The sequence below is a fragment of the Peromyscus eremicus genome, chromosome 2 (genome assembly GCF_949786415.1).
Source record: "Peromyscus eremicus chromosome 2, PerEre_H2_v1, whole genome shotgun sequence".
Taxonomy (NCBI): Eukaryota; Metazoa; Chordata; class Mammalia; order Rodentia; family Cricetidae; genus Peromyscus; species Peromyscus eremicus.
Window position 1 is genome coordinate 144,520,277 of NC_081417.1, and position 23,244 is coordinate 144,543,520.

The 23,244-nt window shown below is 51.4% G+C and overlaps 1 protein-coding gene and 1 pseudogene across 1 annotated transcript in view; one reads left to right on the plus strand and one right to left on the minus strand.

Annotated features, from left to right (window-relative positions):
• Positions 1-3,828: 3,828 nt before the first annotated feature.
• The window catches only part of Zdhhc18 (zinc finger DHHC-type palmitoyltransferase 18), a 29,230-nt gene continuing 9,814 nt past the window's right edge, over positions 3,829-23,244 (minus strand). The window contains exons 3-8 of the mRNA XM_059255129.1: positions 10,543-10,692; positions 9,118-9,255; positions 8,962-9,010; positions 8,005-8,107; positions 5,799-5,911; positions 3,829-4,178 (exon numbers count right to left, since the gene is read on the minus strand). Coding sequence (XP_059111112.1) covers positions 4,061-4,178; positions 5,799-5,911; positions 8,005-8,107; positions 8,962-9,010; positions 9,118-9,255; positions 10,543-10,692 — 671 coding nt within the window. The 3' untranslated portion in view covers positions 3,829-4,060. The remainder of the gene's footprint in view (positions 4,179-5,798; positions 5,912-8,004; positions 8,108-8,961; positions 9,011-9,117; positions 9,256-10,542; positions 10,693-23,244) is intronic.
• On the plus strand, positions 20,090-20,205 carry LOC131905451 (small nucleolar RNA U13; annotated as a pseudogene).

The following is a 23,244-nucleotide window of genomic DNA, read 5'->3' on the forward strand; positions in this document are numbered from 1 at the left end:
CTTAACCACTGAGCCATCTCTCCAGCCTGGCAATTCCCTTTTATGTTTACTTACTGTGTGTTTGTGTGTCCATGTGTGTCCATGTGGAAAGCACCTGGGGAATGGGAAGGAGACTCTATGGACTACCTTGGGTTGGGCTCAACTGGGGAATGTGAGCTTCAGATTGGAGTTTGACACCCACCACCCCTCGTTTTGGACTAGGCACCGTTTTTCGAAGTTCAGAGTTCAGCTAAGCCTTGAAGGTCTCTTGGGAGGCAATGAGTTCTGGAGAGAGAGCCAAGAGGTCACTTCCCCATGTCCCTCCTGGCCTCTGTCTCCAGAGCAGCGCCGGAAGGGGGCAAACAATTGTTTCTCACACATCCACAGCAGGCCCCACCCACGCCCCAAAGGAAAGTGGTACAAGACACTCTAGACACTGGAGGCTATGGCAAGAAGAGGGGAGGTCTTTATTTCTGTTACAAAAGGTAGTGGACAGCGGGTGAGCAGCCCCCATGCTGGGCACAGCTAATCTCCCCAGGTCTGGCCCGTTTCCCTTTGGGTCCTTGGAAGAACATGGAGCTGTGTAGCCCTTGGTGCCCGGGGCCAAGGATACAGGCTCACACTTCACATCCTCCTAGGGGGATGGGGGCGTGGGAACAGTGTTGAGCCGGTGTGCTCAGAACAGTCGCCAAACTTGTTCAGCAGCGTTGGGACACCCAGATAGCTCCTGAAGAAACCTGCTTGGCTTGCCTATGGCCCTGCCGACTTGGGGGGAGGCTGTAAGGCAAGATTCCTGAAGAGTCTTGACACTTCACAAATCCGGGGAAGGGGCATGGCGGGAGGAGGGGAGGGTCAGGTTCAGCAGTGGTACAGTATTGTATATTGTGAGGCTGCAGTATGGCTTTCTAAACTCGGGCCGGCAGGGAGTGGGGGTGGGGGCCAAGAGGTCAGCACCTGCCCACTGTGGGGGGCTCCAGAGAGCACACAAGTAGGACAGGCTGGGGGACAGACCCTGTAGGCACAGATGGTGGCAGATGGGCCACAGGTTAGGCAGGTGAAGGTACAGGGTGCCCGGCTCCCCCCAGGCCACTCCTGAAGAGGCAGAGAATGGCGGTCCTCAGGAGCTCCTTCAGCCCCCGAACATACTGGACGATCCCACAGGATGGCAAAGAAGGAGGAGACAGAGGGTTAGCGGATGGATGGATGGAAAGAGGTAGCCTGCGGGGGCCCCAGCGGGGTCAAAGGCTACCATAGTAGCTGCCCCTCTCCCAGAAAAGGGCCAAAGCGCAGGCAGCAGGTAATAAACAGAGCAGGAGAGAAACCAGGCAGGCAGGAGAGCTTGGCAGGGACACAGGGCAGGATGCAGAGGTGTTAGTGACCTGACTGAGGGCCCTGCACACCACAACACTACCAGCACAGGCCCAGGCCCCTCAGAGCACGTGTGTCACCCTCCCCGGCCTCACCCCTCCTCTTCTGAAAGGACGGATGCGCCCGTCCAAGGAGGGATGGGGCAGGACTAAGAGCTTTCTGTTTGGGGGACCCCTGGGGACCTGCCACCACCAGCACACACACCACACCACACAGCAGACAGATGGATGGACTCTTCCATGGGTTGGTGAGCATGCGATGGGGATGAGATGGTGTGTGAGGAGTGGGCAGAGCTGGCTGACAGGTGAGACATGGTCTTACCAGCTAACCCTCTGCAGAGAGGCCTGTTAGCTCCCCTCAGGCTGTGCAGGAGATGGCAAAGTCCTGACAAGTGTCCTCCTGGAGGAGATACCAGAGAGGTCGGCCTGTGTTAGCATCTGCTGTTCTGGCTACCTAGGAGGTTGGGTTGGGGCAGGGACAAGAAGGTCTAACTGGCCGCCAGGCAGTGGTGGCACACGCCTTTAATCCCAGCACTCTGGAGGCAGAGCCAGGCGGATCTCTGTGAGTTTGTCAGCCTTGTCTACAGAGCAAGATCCAGGGCAGGCGCCAAAGCTACACAGAGAAACCCTGTCTTGAAAAAAAAAAAGAGAAGCTCCAACTGGGACCTACTGTCTCCACATGTTTCTGGCTGAGCGATCACGGGATCAGGGTGGAAAGTCAGCAGGAAAGAGCTCAGCAGGTACCAATCCCTGAGGCCCAAGAAGGTAGGACATGCTGAAGGCAGTCAGGTGGGTTAGGCCCAGCCCCTCTGCCACAGAGTGCCTCCAGTCGCCTGCCTGCCTGCCTGCCTCCCATTTCCCAGGGAAGACCCAAGTGTGTCTGAAAGAACCCAGAACTAATAAGCTGCAAGCCAGGGACTCGGCAAAACAAAAGCCAACAAAAACCAAACCAAAGAAAAGCAGCTCTTAAAAACACAAGTTTTATTACAAGCGGGAACAAAGAATACTGGCTTAAACAAAAGGCAGGTTAGGGAGCCCTCCTAACCAGCCCCTCTGTCTACCTCCCAGGGCCACTGCAGGATGGCCTAGGACTCTGAAACTGTCTCTCCCAGCCACCACTTCCCCCTCTGTCTGGGACCCACTGGCCTCAGGAACAAGGAATGGAAGTTAAGTGAGCTATGACCCAAGGGCTTCACCCACCTGAAGGGCCAAAGCAGGGCCTAGAAGAACAAGTCTCTATTTTGATTAGAAACTACAGCTCCCAGCAGAAGGATTTGCTATGAGCTCCTGGCCAACCCACATGCCTCCTGGTCTATTCTACTTCTTCCTTCATTTCTAATCAGCAGAAATGCATCGTCTTTTAGACCCTAGCACTGGGGCCCATACTCAGCAGAACACCAAGGAGGGGGTGTGGCTTTGCAGAATGGCAGCTGTTCCCCAGACCCATCACCCCACCCACCACACCTAGCCTCAGCCTGTTGGGACAGATCACAGCTGGGAGCCTGACCTGGGGGCTGGGTGGCAGAGTCCCTAGCCACTGGTTGTCTGTCTGATGGCTGTGGCAGAAGTAAAGAGGGCAGGAACCCAGGGGTCTCTTGTGACTAATGCATATCCTCCCAGTCCCCATGCTGCTTCTGAACACAGGGTAATAGGGGAAGGGAATAGCCCAGGGAATATGGAAGTCAGCTGTATTTGTACACAGGCGGGGACACACACACACACACACACACACACACACACACACACACACACACACTCAATCACTCACAGCTAGATCTGCTGTTAAAAAAAAAATGTATTAAACCACCTAGCCTTCTGAAAACCCTTGACTTGGCACTACACAGATAGTAACACATTAACTTCTATTTTAAAAAAGGGTATGTAAAAAAGAGGTCTATAAAATTGTGCAAAATACCCAGCATTAATAAACCCGTTTCAAGTATTGCCAGCATGATCTAACCCACCCACCTCTAACCCTGACTTGGAAGAGATTTGGGGGGCACAGGAAAGGATCCTTAGCGTCTCCATGGGCTGGGGAAGGCAGGCTCCCCATTCTACTGTGCTGCCCAGGACTCTACAGGAGCTGAACTTCTGGGGGCCTGGATGGCCAGTTTGACTTCCTCTGACACCAGCTGCCTCCCACCCTCTGCCCATGCTCTCTCTACTGGTACCCAGCTCTATCCTATTGGCCAATTCCATACAACCTCCCCACAAAAAGCCCACCAAAATAACCATCATCATCACAAAGGGAATGCAGGAACCCCAGAACAAAGCAGTTCAAGGAAGGGCGCTGGCCTGTGGCCACCTGTGGTTCAGGGCCAGTTGCTCAACAGTCCTGCTTCCAGAAGCCTCTTGACTCCCCGGGGCCCATGCATGCCTCCACCTGGGAGGCTGTCCACTCAGCTCACACCCTCACTCACACTGGGCCTCCCAGGCACAGGCAATGGCTTGGCATGGTCCCCTTGGTGACCCCCCCCCCCCAGGCTGTGGCTCTCCTCTCCTCCCACTGATCAGCTCAGGAACCTAGGGTCCGAACTGTGGGAACCTGGGTTTGGGGAGCAGAGGGCCCAGCTATGGGACAGTTCAGAGAAAGCCACGCAGGATGGGAAATAAATACGAAGACTGGAGTCTTTGGCAGCTCTGCTTCCCTCGGATGGTATGGGGAGGGTCCCGGCAGGCGTAGAGGGCAGCAGGTGGCAAGCACTGAGTCACATTCAGGGGTGGCCTCCTACCATGCTGGCGTCTGGCTTGGCCCCACAGGGTGGCTCGTCACTTCTGATGGGCGAGGGCAACACAGCGTCAGACTGCACGAATCCCCGCCGGTCAATCAGGCTTCCAAAACATAAGGACAGGACATGAACTCCTGACATGGCTCCGGGCCAAAGGCCAGGTGGTGTGACAACACAGACAATGTCTTCCAGGGAAGATCCAGCCCTAGGAAAGCTGGGCAAATGGAAGCTGCTTCCCATTCAGAAGTTCAAGACCCTCCCTCTGGGACTGGGGAGACAGTTCCACGGGTGAAGGTGTCTGCCACCAAACCTGATGACTTGATTTCAACCCCAAGGACTCATGACCTCCATATGCACACCATTGTATGTGTGTACACACACATGTAAATACATGTAAAATAAGACCTTTTGGACACTTACTTTTTCCATATAATTCATTCACTAGTTTGGTTTTGTTGTTTATTATTATTACTATTTTTAGACAGGATCTCATTATGTAGCTCTGTAGATTGTAGATTGTCCTGGAACTCATGATGTAGACCAGGCTGGCCTTGAATTCACAGAAATCAATCTGCCTCTGCCTCCCAAGTGCTGGAACTAAAGGCATGAACTACTATGCACAGCTTATTATTATTTTTTGAGACAGTGATTCACTCTGCAGCCCTGGCTTTCTTGGAACTCACTATGTAGATCAAACTGGTCTTGAACTCACAAAGATCTGCCTGTTTCTGTTCAGATTAAAAAGGCAGGTGCCCCTGGGTGGAGGTGGCGCATGCCTATAATCCCAGCACTGGGGAGGCAGAGACAGGTGGATCTCTGTGAGTTTGAAGCCAGCCTGGTCTACAGAGCGAGTTTCAGGACTACACAGAGAAACTATGCCTCAAAAAAAAAAAAAAAAGGGAGGGGGTACACATGGTAGTGCCATCATGCCAGAATGTTTTTGTTTTTTGAGATAGGACCCCCAAGTGGCCTTGCTACTTGAGGATGTAGCTGAGCATGATCTTGAACTTCTGACAGGCCTGCCTCTACCTCCCAAGTTTATTCATTGTTAATTCAAACTGACTCAGCTGTCTGGGTGCCAAGAAGCGAGGCTACAGGTGAGAGAAAAGTAAGAACGAACAGCTATTCGGAGGCCGTGAGAGGTCTAGTTCTGTCTCCCTCGTTGGGGCACATCTGTAGAAGGAAGGTCTTGTCCCCTCTGTACCCATGGCCATTTAACGCCTGTTCTGGAGTTCTGGTGCCCCCTGCTGTCAGCACTGACATGGAGCCTCCCAGCAGGGCTGAGCCACTAAGGTTCCGGGAGAGGGTGGTGACCTCACCACATACAGGAAGAGCATGTCACCCAGTGTGGTCATGACAGTCACTGTGGTAATCTCTGAGAAGTAGGGTTACACAGACTACCCTATGATCTTTACTATTTTGTACTTTTTTCCCTTCGAAACAGTTTCACTGTGTCTCCTAGGCTGGCCTTGAACATGAAGCAATCCTCCTGCCTCAGCTTTCAAGTGAGAGGATTACAGGCATGTACAACCATGCTTGGTTGTACTTATTTTTATTCTACAAATGAGTACATGTGATTAAAACTAACAGCTAACAGCCTTCCTCAGAATTTCTGAGTCATCCAGCAGAGCAGAGGATGGCACACAAGGAATCCATGTACGTGCAGGGAGAAAGACCTGCTAAGGTCCAGACTCAAGGCCACCTCCCCTGTGCCCTCTCTTACCTGGGAGGTAGAGGGCCACAGAGCACAGCACAGCAGTTGGTGATAATACTTTTATGGCTGTAGGGGTTGACAGACGCCTCACCGCCCCTCTTGCTGGACCAAGACCCTTTGATCTAGAAAGAGGAAGAAGCCTGGGTAAGCTCCCTTCTTGCAGCCTCCCTCCCTGGAGAAGAGTTGGGGACTGTATAGCCGAAGCACTGACCACTGAGCTCCCTCCTCCACCCTCCACCCTGAGGCACGCTCTCCTGTGGAACTACTCCCGTCACGCCTGCCTCCCTTCTCTTCACCATCTAGAAATGGGACCCAGAGGCCGGGGAAGTCCATTCAGAAACCAGTTCTGGTTGGACTACTGGAGGGAACAAGTCTTTAGTGGAGGCCTTCAATGAAGATGGGGGGGGGGGGACTTCCGGGTGTAGGGAGCTCTCTAGTAGAGACTAGAAGGCTCCAGCTAGCACAGAAGACAGAACCTAGAGGAAGTCTCCAGATTCTTGGGGAGGATGCTTGGGTAGACCACCTCTCCCTTGGCTACCCATCTGTGCGGATAGTTTTACATACTGGATACAAGCTAGCATTATCTGAAAGAAGGGACCCTCAATAAGAAAATGCCCATAAGATCTGGGTATAGACAAACCTGTAGGGCATTTTCTTAATTAGCGATTGATGGGGAGGGCCCAGCCCATTGTGGGTGGGGCCACCCCGGGCTGGTGGTCCTGGATTCTATAAGAAAGGCTGACCAAGCCATGAGGGAGCAAGCCAGTAAGCAGCTCTCCTCCATGGCCTCTGCATCAGCTCCTGCCTCCAGATTCTTGCCCTGTTTGAGTTCCTGTCCTGACTTCCTTTGATGAACAATGCTGTGCAAGTGTAAGCCAAATGAACCATTTCCTCAACTTGCTTTTGGTCGTGGTGATTCATCACAGCAATAGAAACCCCAACTGAGAGGGGGGCAGGATGGAGGGCACAAAGCCGCTGAACCCCTCTGACCCTACCACTCCACTCCACGACCTCGGACAGATCATTTCTGGATGACAGGACTCAGCACTGCTGAACAGTCTGCCTCTGGGAAGCCCTCTGTTGAAGGCATGGAGGGGCTCAGCAGGAAGTTCCCCACTTGCTGGGCCAAGCACCCCTTTCTGCTTAGGCTGCAGTAACACCCTGCAGAACTAGTGCTGAGCACACCCAGTGGTGGTGGGGGCGGGCTGGGGCTGATGTCATTTCCGCCCTCATCAATGTGCTCAGTTTTGTTTTCCCAAACGAGAGTGTGAGAGGTCATGGGATTTTTTTTTGGGGGGGGCGGTTGATTTTTTGAGACAGGGTTTCTCTGTGTAACAGCCCTGGCTGTCCTGGAACTCAGTTTGTAGACCAGGCTGGTCATATGTGTCCTGGGATAGCCTCCAACTTTCTATGTAGCCAAGGATGACCTTGAATTCCTGATTCTCCTGCCTCCACCTTTCAAATGCTGGGATAACATGTACGTACCACTACTCTTGAAGGTGGTTTCCTCCTCGCTCCTCTGTTTTTAAAGACTTTATTATGTATTTTATGCGTGTGGGTGTCTTGCCTGCATGTGCCAGAGGAGGCACAAGCGGGCACTGGATTACCCAGGGTTAGTTACAGCAGGGTTACACAGACTGCCGTGTGTGGGCTGGGAGTCACACCCGGTCCTCCGGAAGAGCGGCTGGGATTACAGGCCTGAGCCACCAGACTAACCAAGCTCCTGTTCTTTCTCTTCCCAACCGACCTTTTACTTCTCCCCAAGTCAATATCTCCCCACATAGCCCAGCCTAGCCTCAAACCAAGGATCCTCTTGCCTCGGTCTCCTAAGTGTTGGGATGACAGGGATGTACCACCATACATCCAGTCTGCAATGAATCCACTTCTTTTGGATGGTGGCTCTCTAGAGGGTCAATGTTACGCAGCAGCCCTGGGGACACACACTACTGTCTTCTTTTTGTGAGCTGAAGGTCAGTGAGGGGAGGGCATGTCTGGACTGGGCACAGCGGGCGCTCAGATGATGCTAGCTGGTGATGTCTTACAAGGGAGCAGGTAGGAGGGATCAATGGAGCCACGCTGCTCTGTGCTGACTCTCAAAGCACAGGACGTGCAGCGTGTGGGAACCCTGGCTCTGACATTAGGCTCTGCCTGGGCTTCCCCAGCAGGGCTGCACTGGACCACCCCAGGCTCCCCAGCCCTGCCCAACTTTACTCACATCTTCGTTCGTCGTCAGGTTGGAGGCGACGAGGTAAGTGTGGAACCCTGAGAGGCCCAGGATGGACCAGATCGAGAAGAAGCAGATGACCAACTCCAGCACAGTGGGACCATCAAGGACACATGTGTGGAGGAGGGTGGAGACCCTGGGACCCTGTGCTCACCCTTCCTCACTCACCCTTCCCTGGAGCCATACCCCTGAAAAGCACAGGTTTTCTAACCTTTCTGTGATCCAGTCATCATTTCTCAGCGGATCACCTCTGCACCCCCAAAACAGGATGGGAGTCCTGAGGAGCAAGTCAAGATCTGGCTAGGGATGGCCCGGGGAATTCTAACCACAGGCTCTTGGCCACGACATGGTCCAGGGAGCTTGGCACCCTAAGGAACATGCGGCTGGTGACATGCCTCAGGGGTAAAGGCGTTTGTCGCCAAGCCTGCTGGCCGGAGTTGGAACTTCGAGTTCCTCTGACCTCATTTGTGTGCTGTGGCACACGCGTGTTCTCCACTGCCCCCACGCAAGATACAATAAACAAAGATTTAATTAAGAAACACACTTGGGGTTGGAGAGATGCCTCAGCAGTTTAGAGTGCAGACTGCTCTTCCAGAGGACCCCTGTTCAATTCCCAGCACCCACATGGCAGCTCACAACTGTCTGTAACTCCAGTTCCAGGGGATCTGACGCCCTCACACAGACATACACGCAGACAAAAACAATGTGTGTGTAATATATATACATAAATGCGCTCTTTGCCAGGCCTTTACAGACAGGGACAGTTTCCTGGGGTTGCCTGCTCAGCCCCTTCCCATGACGATCCATTCAGGATCATCTCTAGGCCGGGTGTTGACACAGTAACTGGCAGAGTGGATTCTAGGGAACATGGCCCTACCATCCCACTTGGAGACCCGCCCCATGAAGAGGCCTCAACTCCCACCCAGGGCGACAACTGGCAAAAGATATCTTGCTGGTGTCTCTTTCAGAGTGGACAGGAAGTTGCTTTCTCGAGAACCTAGGAAGGAAGGACAGAGACCCAGCTCAGGGTGGTGACCACTGCCCCTTGCTAGGGCCAAGCTCACTGGCCAGTCCTCCTCCGCCCCTGTTGTCCCCCCCACTCACGCAGAGTCAGGTGGGTGACCACGCAGGCGAAGATGAAGGCCGTCAGGAAGGAGAGGGAGAGGATAAACGCATAAAAGAAGCGGTAGTTCCGTCTCCCAACACAGTTGCCCACCCAGGGGCAGTGATGGTCAAACCGTTCTAGAAAGGGAAGGAGTCAGTGTGGGTCTCAGTCAGCACTGGTGGCTAGCCCTCCCCCCAGGCTGGCACTGTCCCATCCTCTCACCCCCAACAGCAGCTGACTCCTATCCCTCCCTTGGACACACCCTACTGGTAGTCCTTGATCATCAGATCCCACCCACTGCCTGACACATTCCCTCTATTCTTTTAGCTCCATAGTAACTCCTTCAGATGTCAACTACAAAGCCACTCCCTTAAAACGTCTCCTATGGCCTCGAACTAGGTAGGGGTCCCCTGTCACCTGCTCTGTAACTCCTTTTTTATATAGCTTTGCCCTTGAGTGTTGACATTCATGCAAGACATGGACGGCCTCAGACCCCTGAAATCTCCAGGATCCAATAGAGTGTCTGGTTCAAAGATTCATAGACCATGGCCTATTACCAGCTACATACCAACAACTCTGGGCCTAAGGCCCAGAGAGGGCTGGGCCGCTAGGTAACTCATGGAGAGCTGGCACCAGAGGCCAGGGCAAGGGACTGAGCTCATACCAGCGCTAAGTCCCTGAGGGTGGGAGTCACACCCAACTGATGAGGAAAGTCCCTGTGGGAATCTGGGTCATAAGCCCGTTGCGGGCCTTATGCCAAGGCTGGTGCCCTCTAAGGAGGTGGGTGGGGCAGACTGGTAGGGATGAATAACACCCACTGAGTCACCCACTCCCCTGCCTGCTGCCCCAGCTCTCCTCTTGAGGGAGTGCTGAGCTGGCAAGATGAAGTCACTGCCCTGGGAACTGCGCACTGTCACCATGGCTCAGCTCACTTGGGTGTCACATAGATTCTCCCTTATGACACCCTCCCAAGGGACCATCCTGGGTCCTTGTCAAGCTGTAGAGCCTCCAAGGAGCAGGGTGAGGGAACAGACCTAGCAGAGGAGGGTGGTCAAGAGCCACCTGCCAGTTCTGGCCCAGGCTCTCCACCTCACCCTCCAGATTCTTTCCCTCCCCACCTTCTTTCTCAGTTACATCATCCTCTCTCTGTCTTCCATGTCACTGCTGTAGGCTTCGGGGATCACAGACCTACTGAAGAGTGGACCGAAGCCTCCAGACAAGTTCAAGGTCTCTGTCTGCCGAAATACTTGGGGACTGGAGGACAGGATATATCAACCCTGGGCCAAGAGGTGTCACAGCCAATCTGGGAGAGCCAGCCTTCCGGCTCAGCCCTAAGTATTTCAGATGCTGCCCGTCTTGCCCTACACGTGACTTCCTGCATCCAAGACTCAGTCTCTCAGGGGTCCCCGAGGCCTCCCACTCACCCACACAGTTGTCGCAGACACTGCAGTGTGAGGTCCTGGGTGGCCGAAACATCTTACAGGTGAAGCAATACTTCAGCTTCACCATCTGCCCGTTGATCATCACCTCCCGGGTCCGAGGGGGCGGTCGGTATGTGGAGCTGCCTGTGTTGTCTGGGGGTGGGAAGAGAGAGAAAGAGGATGCCCAGATGGGAGTGGGGGACGACACACTAGCACAGGGTCAAACGTTATGAACTGCTTACAGGCCCAGCACTCCATCCAGGCCTGGGACTGTGCTCTTATCTCACACATCTGCTCACATACCCGCCGGCCTTCACCCTGAGCAAGGCCATCAGGGACAGAGCTCCTAGGAAGGTTTAGGGAGGTCATGTGCCTCTAATCCATGAGAACTTCCCAGTTAGAGGAACAAGGTAAGCCCCAGGGAAGCAACTGGATCTAGAACTTGGACATCTACAGCCCACTGGTCTGACTCTCACCCAAGCCCATGATACTTACAGAGAAGAGCTGGACTCAGTGTTAGTGAAGGCGGCTCAGTGCTAGTGAAGGGTACTTCCTGCCCTCCCAGAGGACCTGATTCTGTCCCCAGCACCCATGTCAGGTGGCTCAGCTCTTCTGGCAGTCACATGCACACCTCCCTCGCCTCACACATAATTAAAAACAAAATCTTAACAAACAACAAAACAACAACGTCAACAGAATGTCAGAGCTAGGATGGTAGCTCATGCTTGTAATCCCAGACACGTGAAACTGGAAAACTGTGAGTTCAAGGCTAGCCTAGACTACAATGTATCTTTTCCTCCTCCTCCTCTTACTTTTTTTTTTAGAAAAAGATGTTTACTGACCACACTGTAAGACAGAAGTAGATAACAGAAGAACCACCTGTTGCCTGAACCTTTTTATTTTCTTGTTTTTTAATGGAAGGAATAACAAGTTTACCCGAAGTCTACAAATTCTACATGTTCTGTTGGATGAATGTTTCCAAACTGAACTCACATGATCTTAGAGTTCAGATCAAAAGAGTGTGTAGCCAGCCAGGTGTGGTGGTGCACCCCTTTAATCCCAGCACTCGGGAGGCAGAGGTAAGTGGATCTCTGTGAGTTTGTGGACAGCCAGGGCTGTGTAAAGAGATCCTGTCTGACCAGGCGGTGGTGGCACACACCTTTAATCCCAGCACTTGGGAAGCAGAGGCAGGCAGATCTGTGAGTTCAAGGCCAATCTGGTCTACAGAAAAAGTTCTAGGTCAGCCAGGGCTACACAGAGAAACACTGTTTCAAAGAACAAAAAAACCACAAAATAGGGTCTCACCATGTATCCCTAGTTCCTGGAATTCATTATGTAGGCCTGGTTGCCCTTGAACTCACAGAGATCCTCCTGCATTCACCTGCCAGGGTGCTGGAACCACCAGCCCAGTTACTTACTGTTTTGATATGGGTGCTGAGCTTGGGAACATTCATCAACCGGGCCCCTAAACACTAGTCTACTGCAGCCTCCAGTTTGGCTGCTTACCTCCAGTGACTAGCGTCTGAGGGCTTTCAGGAGCACCAGGCTCTAGTCCAGGTACCCAGCATGCACTGGTGAGGCACATGCATTCTGATCTAAGTTCCAACCACCAAAGAGACTCTTATCATAACCTTGACCACACATGTCTAAAATGCAATTAAGCACCTAAAGATTTCCTCTTTAGAACAGGAAGTACAGAAAGGCAGGGGTTGGGGCCCAGGAGACTGAGTCAAGTGAACTCTGAGTCTTAGCTTTCTAATTTGTAAAATAGGATTCACCGGTAGAATGGTGAATACATTTTGGTCCTTTGTGAGACAAGATCTCATGTAGGCCAGGCTGGCTTAAACTCACTTTGTAGCTGAGGATGACCCTGATCCTTTCACCTCTCACATGTTGGAATTACAGACATGTAACTACCACATCTGGCTCTATGTGGTGCTGGGAACTGAAGCTGGGCAAGCACATTCTACCAACTGAGTCACACACCTTGTCCTGTTGTTTAGTTTTTGAGACAGGGTATTACTTCAGAGTTTAGTCTGGTCTTGAACTCAGGCAGACACATCTACTTTATCCCGACACATGCTTTAAAGGTAAGATCATTCTCAGCATCCTTACCTTACAGCTAAGACTTGCTCAACACATTAAGTGACTTGCCCTAGGCCACACAGTACACAGCAAAACCAGGATTTGAACCCAGGTTTCAAAGTTCTCGTTTAAGGTCCTTTAAAACAATTTGTAGCACCCTAGTAGGGCTGCAGCTCAAAAAAGCACTTTGACCAGCATACCAGATCCCCAGGTTTAATCCCCAGTACCCCAAAAAATAAATAATAGAAATTATCAAGATTCCTGCTGGGCATGCTTGCAAGCCCAGTGCTTGGGAGGTAGAGGCAGGAGAATCATGAGTTTGAGGCTACCCTCAGCTACATGACAAATTTGAGGCCAACATGGACTACATAAAACTTTGTCTTAGCCGGGCGGTGGTGGCGCACGCCTTTAATCCCAGCACTCGGGAGGCAGAGGCAGGCGGATCTCTGTGAGTTCGAGGCTAGCCTGGGCTACCAAGTGAGTTCCAGGAGAGGCGCAAAGCTACACAGAGAAACCCTGTCTCGAAAAACCAAAAAAAAAAAAAAAAAATATATATATATATATATATATATATATATATGTATATATATATATATATAACTTTGTCTTAATAATAAAGGGGGGATGGGGAGTGGTGGTGGCACTCGCCTTTAATCCCAGCACTTGGGAGGCAGAGCCAGGCAGATCTCTGACTTCGAGGCCAGCCTGGGCTACAGAGTGAGTTCCAGGATAGCCAGAGCTACACAGAGAAACCCTGTCTTGAAAAGAAAAGACAAATAAACAAAAGAATCAATTCATTTCATTTTATGTATGTGGGTGTTTTGCCTGCATGTATACCTGTACACCACGTGTGTGCCTGATGTACATGGGGGCCAGAGGAAGGGATTAGACCCCCGGACACAGGAGTTACAGACAGTTCTGAGCTCCCATGTGGGTGCTGGGAATTAAACTCGGGTCCTCTGGAAAAGTAGCCAGTGCTCTTAACTGCTGAGCCATCTCTCCAGTTAAATTGTTCCTCCCCTAAGTTACTTTTCTTAGGCATTTGCGGAGCAACAAGTAACTACTAGTGCCTCTCTGCAGACAGCTTCTTTGCCCCCACCCTTGCCTGGCCAGTCCACGGTCTGCATGTCCTCTCCAGCCCTCTGTCCCCTCCCCGCATCGCCCTGATGCAGGTCAGGCCCATATTACAAAGAGCTGCTCCAAAAGACTTCCTCTCCCATCCCTCTACACAGCTGCATCCTTCCTAATGCCCCTTCCAAGTTACTTCCTAGCTCCAAACACTTTCCCAGAGTCCTTTTAAGACAAGACGAGGGCTGGAGAGATGGCTCAGCGGTTAAGAGCACTAACTGTTCTTCAAGAGGTCCTGAGTTCAATTCCCAGCAACCACATGGTGGCTCACAACCACCTGCAATGAGATCTGGTGCCCTCTTCTGACCTGCAGGCATACATGCAAACAGAACAGTGTATACATAATAAATAAATCTTAAAAAAAAAAAAAAAAAGACAAGACGAGGGCTAGAGAGATGCTCAGTAGTTAAGAGTCTTAAATTCAGTTCCCAGCACCCACACTGAAGAGCTCACCACGACCTGCATGGGACATCCTCCTGGCCTCCTCAGACTCCTGAAGACATATGGTGTACACAGACTCAAACAGGCAAACAGACATACACAGAAATCAAATAAATAAATCTTAAAAAAACAAAGACACACAAGACTGGCCAGGCATTCCGCAATCCCAGCTCTTAGCAGGTAGATATAGGAGACTCAGGAGCTGAGCTCAGCCTTGGCTACCTAGCAAAGACTGAAGGAAGCTGGGACTGCATGAGACCCTGTCTCAACATCTTCAACCATTAAAAAAATATACCTAGGGGCTGAAGAGCTGGCTTAGTGGTTAAGAGCATGTGCTGCTCTTTGAAAGGACCTGGATTTGGTTCCCAGTACCCACATGGTGGCTATCAATTCTAAAGAATCTAAAGCTCTTACCAGATGGTGGTGGAGCACACCTTTAATCTCAGCACTCAGGAGGCAGAGGCAGGCAGATCTCTGTAAGTTTGAGGCTAGCCTGGTCTACAAATTGAGTTCCAAGACAGCCAGAGCTGTCTTGAAAAACCACCACCACCACCAAAAAAAAAAAAAAAAAAAAAAAAAATCGAATGCCCTCTTCTGGAATCCATGGGCACTGCATACACGTATGTGAAACACCCATACACATAAAATAAAAATAAATCTTAAAACAACAACCAGATGAGCTTGGTGGCACTCATCTTTAAACCAGCACTCGGGAGGCAGAAGCAGAGGCAGGGGGATCTCTGTGACTTTGAGGCCAGCCTGGTCTACAAAGTGAGTTCCAGGACAGCCAAGGCTACACAGATCAGCCTGCCTCCGCCTCCAGAGTGCTGGGATTAAAGGCATGTGCCACCACCACCCAGAAACAAACTTTACTCTTTTGACTGGGTCTCACTGTAGCCCAGGCTGGCCTCAAGCTTGCTGTGTATCAGGATGGCTTCGAAACTCTGACCTGCCAGCCTCTACCTCCTAAGTGCTAAGCCTCTACCTCCTAAGTGCTAAGCCTCTGTCACAGGTAGTTTTTGTGGTCCTGGGATGAAAACCAGAGCCTATGATGCTAGACAAGCACGCTACCAACTGAGCTGCACCCTAGCCCACCCTCCCGTCTCTCTTTAAGATTTAATTATTTGTTTTGTAGACAGTGTTCCTCCTGCATGGACGCCTGCACGCTATAAATCTCATTATTGATGGTTGTGAGCCACCATGTGGCTGCTGGGAATTGAACTCAGGACGTCTGGAAGAGCAGCCAGGGCTCTTAACCTCTGAGCCATCTCTCTAGTCCCTTTCTTTTCTTTTTCTCCTCCTCCTCCTCCTCCTCCTCCTCCTCCTCCTCCTTCTTCTCTCTCTCTCTCTCTCTCTCTCTCTCTCTCTCTCTCTCTCTCTCTCTCTCTCTCTCTCTCAATCTTCCCCCTGAGACAGAGTTTCCTATATATCCCCAACTGGCTTGGAACTCAGAGATCTGCCTACCTCTGCTTTCCAAGTGTTGGGATTAAAAGTGTGTGTGGACCCAGCACTTTTTTCCCTTTGGGGTACTGGAGAATCAAATCCAATCAATACCTTTTATATCCCAGGGAAGTGCTTGCAAGGCCACTAGCTACATCCACAGCCCAAAGAACCAACTCCTGCAGGGGTGTTCAGGGCCTTTCTCCCACACCCCTTCCCTAACAGGCTGCTGCTGCTTTGGATGTCCTGTCTCTGGCCCCAGGACACCCTAGCCACTTCCTTTTTCTTCTCTCACCAGGCTTCACCAAAGCCCAACCTCATCTCCAATTACCCTACGCAGCCACCTCAGGCCTTGTAGACTCCTGCTCCTCACATCACACCGAACACACCTGTCACTGCGTGATGCTGTAGTAGGACCTGTGTGTGTGTGCGCCTCCTCCCTCGAGCTAGACTGTAACAAGGCAATACAAGGGCAGTCCTGGGGCTAAGAACTAGGAGGCAGAGAGCCGAGGAAGAAGACAAGCTTTAAGGCTGAGGCAGGCTGGGAGTTCAAGTTCTGACCTTTCCACTTAGGAGCAGGTGCTTCTGGGTAAGTAACTTAACTGCTGCCTCACAGAAGCAGATGAGCACCACAATGCCCAAGGCTATAAAGACCAGAACGGGCGGTTGGGAAGTACCTACGTAGCTATTCACAGGAGAGGCCAGAGGACCAGGCTCAGAACACTGAGCTTGAATCCTTCCCACCTGGAATTCATGAAGGAAGTCCTTTCACTTCTGAGCCTCGGTTTCTCCCTCAGTAAAACAGAGATCAGGTGGTCCCGTGCTCTCTGCTGTGGTGAGGCAGGGAGGAGGACAAGGCCGTCTGAGGCACAATGCTAGTGGCCCGGGAGTCACTGACCTTGGTCCTGGCCAATGGGCCAGAACATGCCAAAAGGTAAAAGGCCCAGCCAGCTCTTTCCAAGCTACTGGCATCGCTCCATACCAGACCCCAAGTCCTGACCCACTGCCCACGGGGCTCCAGCGCTGGCCAGCTGACCACTGCTGTCTCCCTGTCCTGTACAGGAGCTTTCAAGCTGGTAAGATATATATGGCTACACATCTCTGCCCAACCACTTACTGAGGTAGGCAGATCAAACCATTCAGCTTTTCTGATCAAAATAAATCAATAAAATGGAACAGAACTGACTCCACCCCCGAGGGTTGCTGGGAGAACTAGCTAAGAATTTACTAAGTGGGGTCAACACAATGTCTAGCATTTAGCAAGAGCCTTGGGGAGGCTGTGCACCCCTATCTGAAATACTGGGAACCAGAACTATTTTAGATTTGGGCATATTTCAGATTTTAGAATATCTACATATATATAATGACATATATAGAGAGTGGAATCCAAGCCACACATGAAATTCTCTTACACACAGGTTTTACACAGGTCTTCTACACATAGCCAGAAGGCAATTTCTTTTTTCATTATTGTTTTGAGACAAGATCTCACTAGGTAGCCCTGGTTGGTCTGGATCTCACTTTGTAGGCTGGCTTTGAACTCACAGAGACCGGCTTGTCTCTGCTGGGATTAAAGTATGAGGGACCTCACCTGGCTTCAGAAGGTAATTTATGGTATATTTTTAGTGCACCTGTGTTCTGACTGAAATCTGCTGGGTGAGGTCTGCTGGGGAATTTTCTGGTTGTGGTCTCAGATTTTGAAGCATTTAGGATTTTCAGGTAAGGGATGCTGAGCCTCGTAAATAGAAGCTAACACTACTATTGTTGCTATAGGAACAACACAGACACAGAGTGAGTTATAAAGAAACCTCTGGGAGTGAAGGGCACATACAGACCCTCTTCAGTATTGTGAGGACCTCCTGGGAATCTCACCGGATCCCAAAGATCCTCCTCAGGACACACGGGAACCTTGGCCTCTCCCACAAGGGAGGGAGGGAGGGAGGCCCTGGCAGCCTGTTCCCCCTCCCTCCAGAGCTGTGACAGGAAGGTAAGCTGCCAAGAGCCGGGGAGCTGGGGCACAGGCACCATTCAGATGCTCAGCGGCAGCCACGGTTTGGTCAAAGGAGGCTTGAGGGGGCCATAACGAGCCGGTCTGCCTGCCGCCTGCTCTGCCCAGCAGCTACCACCTCGACAGCTTGTTGCCCCCAGAGCAGGTCCACCGCTACTCCCGACCAAATGCTCAGTCTTTCAAGGGTCAACAGGGAAACGTGATTACCAAGGTGCCCTGAGACCGTCTTCCTGAATCACAGAGTATGCAGGCCGGGCAAGGACACAAGGCCACATTCTACAGATGCGAAACCAAATTAACCCGGATTAGAAGGCGGGGCTGAGATTAGAATCTCTGTCTCCCAAGGCATCCATTTGTTCATTCCTTCACACACAAGCATTCACTACATGCAAGATACTGTACAGGCCTGGGTGTGGTGGGTAAGGGACCCATACAGACAGATGAGCCAGAAATGTCTGCTCACTCGATGCCTGCTTGGCACACCACAGTAATATATATTTAAAAATGTTTGGGAGCTGGAGAGATGGCTCAGTGGTTAGGAGCACCGACTACTCTTCCGGAGGACTTGAGTTCCATTCCCAGCACCCATGGTGGCTCATAGCTGCCTATAACTCCTGTCCCAGAAGATCCAATGCCCTCTTCTGATCTCAGTGGGCACTGGACACACATGGCACACAGACAGACATGCAGACAAATCATCCTTATACAAGGGTACGAGACAAGGCCTCGCTATGCAGCAAGGTTGTCTTCAGGTCCTCTGGCCGCCACCTGAGGGAAAAAAAAACTCACTAAAGAAAGGAGGAAGTGGTTAAGAAATGCTTCCTGGCCAGGCAGTGGTGGTGCATGTCTTTAATCCCAGCACTTGGAAGGCAGAGGCAGGCGGATCTCTGTGAGTTCCAGGCTAGCCTGGTCTACAGAGTGAGTTCCAGGACAGCTAAGGCTAGACAGAGAAACTCCATCTCAAAAAAAAAAAAAAAGAAAAAAAAAAAAAAGAAAAGAAAGAAAAAGAAATACTTCCTGGCCGGCTGGGCCTCTAGGTGCATCTCAGAGCTTTCTGCTATGACCAACTCTTCCCCAGGAAAGCAAACAGATGCCCACACACTGGTGAGCGCCCTGGCCAGTGTGCCTTCTAGACAGGAAACTCTAGAGGAAGTCATTTCAAGAACTGAGGCTCGCCTCTCCCCACGTGTGCACGACTGTGAGAAGCAGATGACCTTCCCACAGCTTCCTCCTGCCTGAGGTACTGCCAGGACCCATCACACCTTCAAAATAGCTTTGTTGGCTGGGGCTGTCGATGGGAGCCAGTACTGGTGTGGAACAAGACCTCATTCCACCAGGGCAGGGTGGGCCTGGGTTACAGGAAAGGCTTTCCCGTCGTAGTGCTAGAGGTGGAGCCCTGGGCTTCACATGCAGGTGGTCCACCACTGGTCTCAACTCCAGAGAAGGCTTAAGGAAGGAAGGCCCTGCCTGCCTGCCACCCAGCCGTCACCACAGCTGTTAGCACCTGTCCCCAGCACCAGCTCAAGGCTAACCATAAACCAACTTTCAAGTTCTGGTCACTGTAATCTCCACATGACCACTTCTGTTCGTCCCTGAGGTTGACGGAGCCCTGCCACCCACCAGGCTTAGTGCAAGGCCAGGGGACACAGGAAGATGACACAGAAGCTGTGACTGTGTGGCCACGGAGAAAGCAGTGAGTCGATGCCACTGACGCCATGGGGTGACTTGGGACCAGTTTGATTTCATTTTGAAATGTGGCATGGCTGCCCGTCAGCCTGTCAGCCTTTAGAGCCTCAGTTTCTTCATTCTAAAATGAGCAATGGGATCTTGTAAGACTGTGTGCAAACAAGAGATGACATTTTATCAAGGCTCAGCCCATAGCTACTCAGTTACCGATGTTGGTGTCTATACTCTTGAGCATACAGAAGCGGGGCTGGAGAGATGGCTCAGAGGTTAAGAGCACTGGCTGCTCTTCCAGAGGTCCTGAGTTCAATTCCCAGCACTCACATGGCAGCTCACAACTGTTCCAGTTCCAAGGGATCTCACATCCTCACAACAATGTACATAAAATAAAATAAAATATTTTTTAAAAAAAGAAGAATACAGAAACTGGGTGTGGTGGATCTTTCCTTTAATCCCAGCACTCAGAAGGCAGAGGCAGCAGATCTCTGGGAGTTCGAGGCTAGCCTAGTCTACAAAGTGAGTTCCAGGATAGCCAGAGCTACACAGTGAGACTCTACCTCAAAAAACAAACACACAGCCAGGCGGTGGTGGCGCACACCTTTAATCCCAGCACTCGGGAGGCAGAGGCAGGCGGATCTCTGTGAGTTCGAGGCCAGCCTGGGCTACCAAGTGAGTCCCAGGAAAGGCGCAAAGCTACACAGAGAAACCCTGTCTCGAAAAACCAAAAAAAACAAAAAACAAAAAACAAACACACAAAGAATAGAGCTCTTTTTCTGGGGGGGGGGGGGGTCATGAGCATGATGAGTGGTTATTCACCACTGTGTAACACATGCCTCCCACAAACCTTGTAACAACCATATCGGCACATTACCCATCTAACAGGAAGGGAAATACCGAAAAGCCAGGTGTGGCGGTACATGGCTTTAATCTCAGCACTCAGGAGGCAGAGGCAGGCAGCTCTCTGTGAGCTAGAGACCAGCCTGCTCTATATAGTGAGTTCCAGGACAGCCTAACACATGGTGGAGATCCTGTCTCAAAAACCAAAACAAAATTAAAAATAAACAAACAAAACACCACCAGGAATAGAGAAGAGCGCCAGGTAAGATGTCACATACCTGTGCTCCTAGCAACTGGGGGGTGAAGGCAGGACTGGGAATTCAAGGCCAGCCCAGCTATCCCAGACTGTCTCAAAACCTAAACCCAGGCTGGGGATGTAAGTTCAGTTGGTAGTGTGCTTGCCTAACATCACAAAGCCTGACTCTGATCCCCAGGGCCATGTGAACTGGGTGCAGTGGTTCCCACCCTAGTAACCTCAGCACCTGGGGGTGAAGGATCATCTTTAGTGAACCTGAGCTACATAAGACCCCCTCAGACAAAACGAACAAACCAAAACCCCCAAATTAAAATAAAACACAAAGTGGCAATATACCAGATAGAATCAGACACCAGCTCAGCAGGGATGGGTGGACAGCACCCAGGAGGGGAGCAGGGCAAGCAAAGGAAAAGGCCCAGAGGCCCTGAGGTCCCACATTGTTGGGATGGGGGGGTGGGGGTGGGAGGAAGTGGGGAGGGCTGCTGCTGGCCTCCTGGTGGCTCTGCCCCGCAGGGAGTTTCCTGCACTAGGCTTGTGAATCATGGTCTGAGAAAGTTATTTCCCCTTCCCGGTTTCCATCCTTCTACTCCAGCAAAGGGAAAATCTCCGCCTACACCGAGAACCTCACACACCTCCATGTACCTGCTTCAACAGCCGCCATAATGGCCAGGAACCCTGCAACCTAGCTTTCTGCAGAGCAAATAAGCCTGGCTTTGTCCTCACGGGGCCTACATAAATTTCTCTTTTAAACTTTTATGTCACATGTCACATAAAAGCAGTTTCAAGAAATACGTCATTGTGTCTGTAGGTGATTTCCCCAGGCAGATGTCACAGGAAGTACTCACACAAACTAAGGAGGCTCTGGTTCCATTAGGTGGCTTAATGGGGACCTCAGTTATAAATGGAGTTTGTCAGTGACTAAAGCATTGTTATATAGCATAAGGCTTATTTAAAAGTGAATATTTTTTGGGAGGGGACTCCACAGGGTCTCACTATGGTGGTCTGAAACTTGCCATGTAAACTAGTCTCATAAAAAAATGAACCATTTGTCGGGCGGTGGTAGCTCACAGAGGCAGAGGCAGGTGGATCTCTCCCACTTCAAGGCCAGCCTGGTCTACATAGTGAGTTCTAGGACAGCCAAGATTGTCACACAGGGAAACCCAGTCTCAAAAACAAACAAACAAACAAACAAACAAACCAAAGTGAGCCAACTGAAGGAAACCTAAAGAAATGACGAGAGGGGCTGGAGAGATGGCTCGGCGGTTAAGAGCATTTGTTAGTCTCAAGAAGGACTCAGGTTCGGTTCCCAGTACCCACATGGTAGCCCATAACCACCCAAACTCCAGTTCCAAGGGATCCAATACCTTCTTATGATCTCTGCAGATACCAGGCACACATGAATGGTGCCCATATATTCATGCAGGCAAAACACTCAGAAATTTTACAAAAAAGTTGGGCATTAGGTGGGCTAGGAGCCTGTAACCCTAGCACCCAGGAAAGACAGAAGCGGGAGAGCATTCGCCTGGTCTGTAGATTGAGTCCATATATATCCAGGCCAGCCAGGGACATACAGGGAAACCCTATTTCAAAACAACTAACAAACAAAAGAAAAAACTAACGAAGGTAGGGCTGGGACATGAGCAGGGTAAAAATCATGCAAGCTACGCCGGGCGGTGGTGGCACACGCCTTTAATCCCAGCACTCGGGAGGCAGAGCCAGGCGGATTTCTGTGAGTTCGAGGCCAGCCTGGTCTCCAAAGCGAGTTCCAGGAAAGGCGCAAAGCTACACAGAGAAACCCTGCCTCGAAAAACCGGAAAAAAAAAAAAAAAAAAAAAATCATGCAAGCTGAATTCCAATGACTGCTCCTCAGGAAAAGCAAGCTGGGCGTGCTAGGGAGGCACCTAAATTCTAAGCTGAGGAAGGCCAGAGGCCAAACAACTCCAATTGGAGAAAGCAGGAGGGTGGCCCGGTCAGCAGAGCCCTGAAGCAGCCCAGGGAGGAGATGAGGCAGGCCTCCCTGGAAAGGGCCCTTGGTTTGCCAGGGACGGACACACAGAGCTGATGGGACAGGCTGTGAGCATCCCAGGACACCCCAGAGAGCAGACCTTGTGTCTGTCCTGGGAGTGTGGCTGGGCCTAGGTGAATGCCTTGGTGTGGGCTGTCTCCTATTGGACCAGGAATGCCTCAGGAACACGTCCTGATTCTTGAGCAACTGCCCCGGGGCCTTGGGGTGATCTAGCAAAGCTGCCCACCAGATGATGAGCCCAGACCTCAGATGAAGGTGACCAACTGCCTCAGTTTACCTCAGGTGCTCTCCCAAGACAAGGCTTTCAGTTCTAAAACTTTTCTGTTTTAGTGCTGGGCAAACTGGGAGGAGCTGGTCCCCTGCTGTCCCTGTTGGAGCAGCAAGGCTCAGTCCCTGCCCTGCCCAACTGTTCCTGTTCAGTTCCTGTTTCTTTGAACACTCACCTCAGAGCCAGAAGGGCTCAGGGACCTTAGACCCTTTCAAGAAAATGTGTTTCAACTCTGACAGAAGCTTCCTGGCCACATTTCAAAATCTAGGTACAATTCAAGCAGGTGGCAATGGTGCCACTCTCAGACTCTGTTCTCAGATGAGTCTTATTCCCAGTTCCACACTACCCTTTCAAGCACGGCTTCCTAAGGGCACGACTCCGTGTGCTCGGCTAACGTGCCCTGCTCAGTGGCCCCGGGCCTGGCCCCGTTCCCTCCTGCTCTGTCCTTCCTTTGCTCTGTCGTCTGCCTGGAGGGCTCCCTTCACGCAGGTTCTTGTGCTTGAAGTGCAGTGTGGCCTCACAGGGTAGCAACC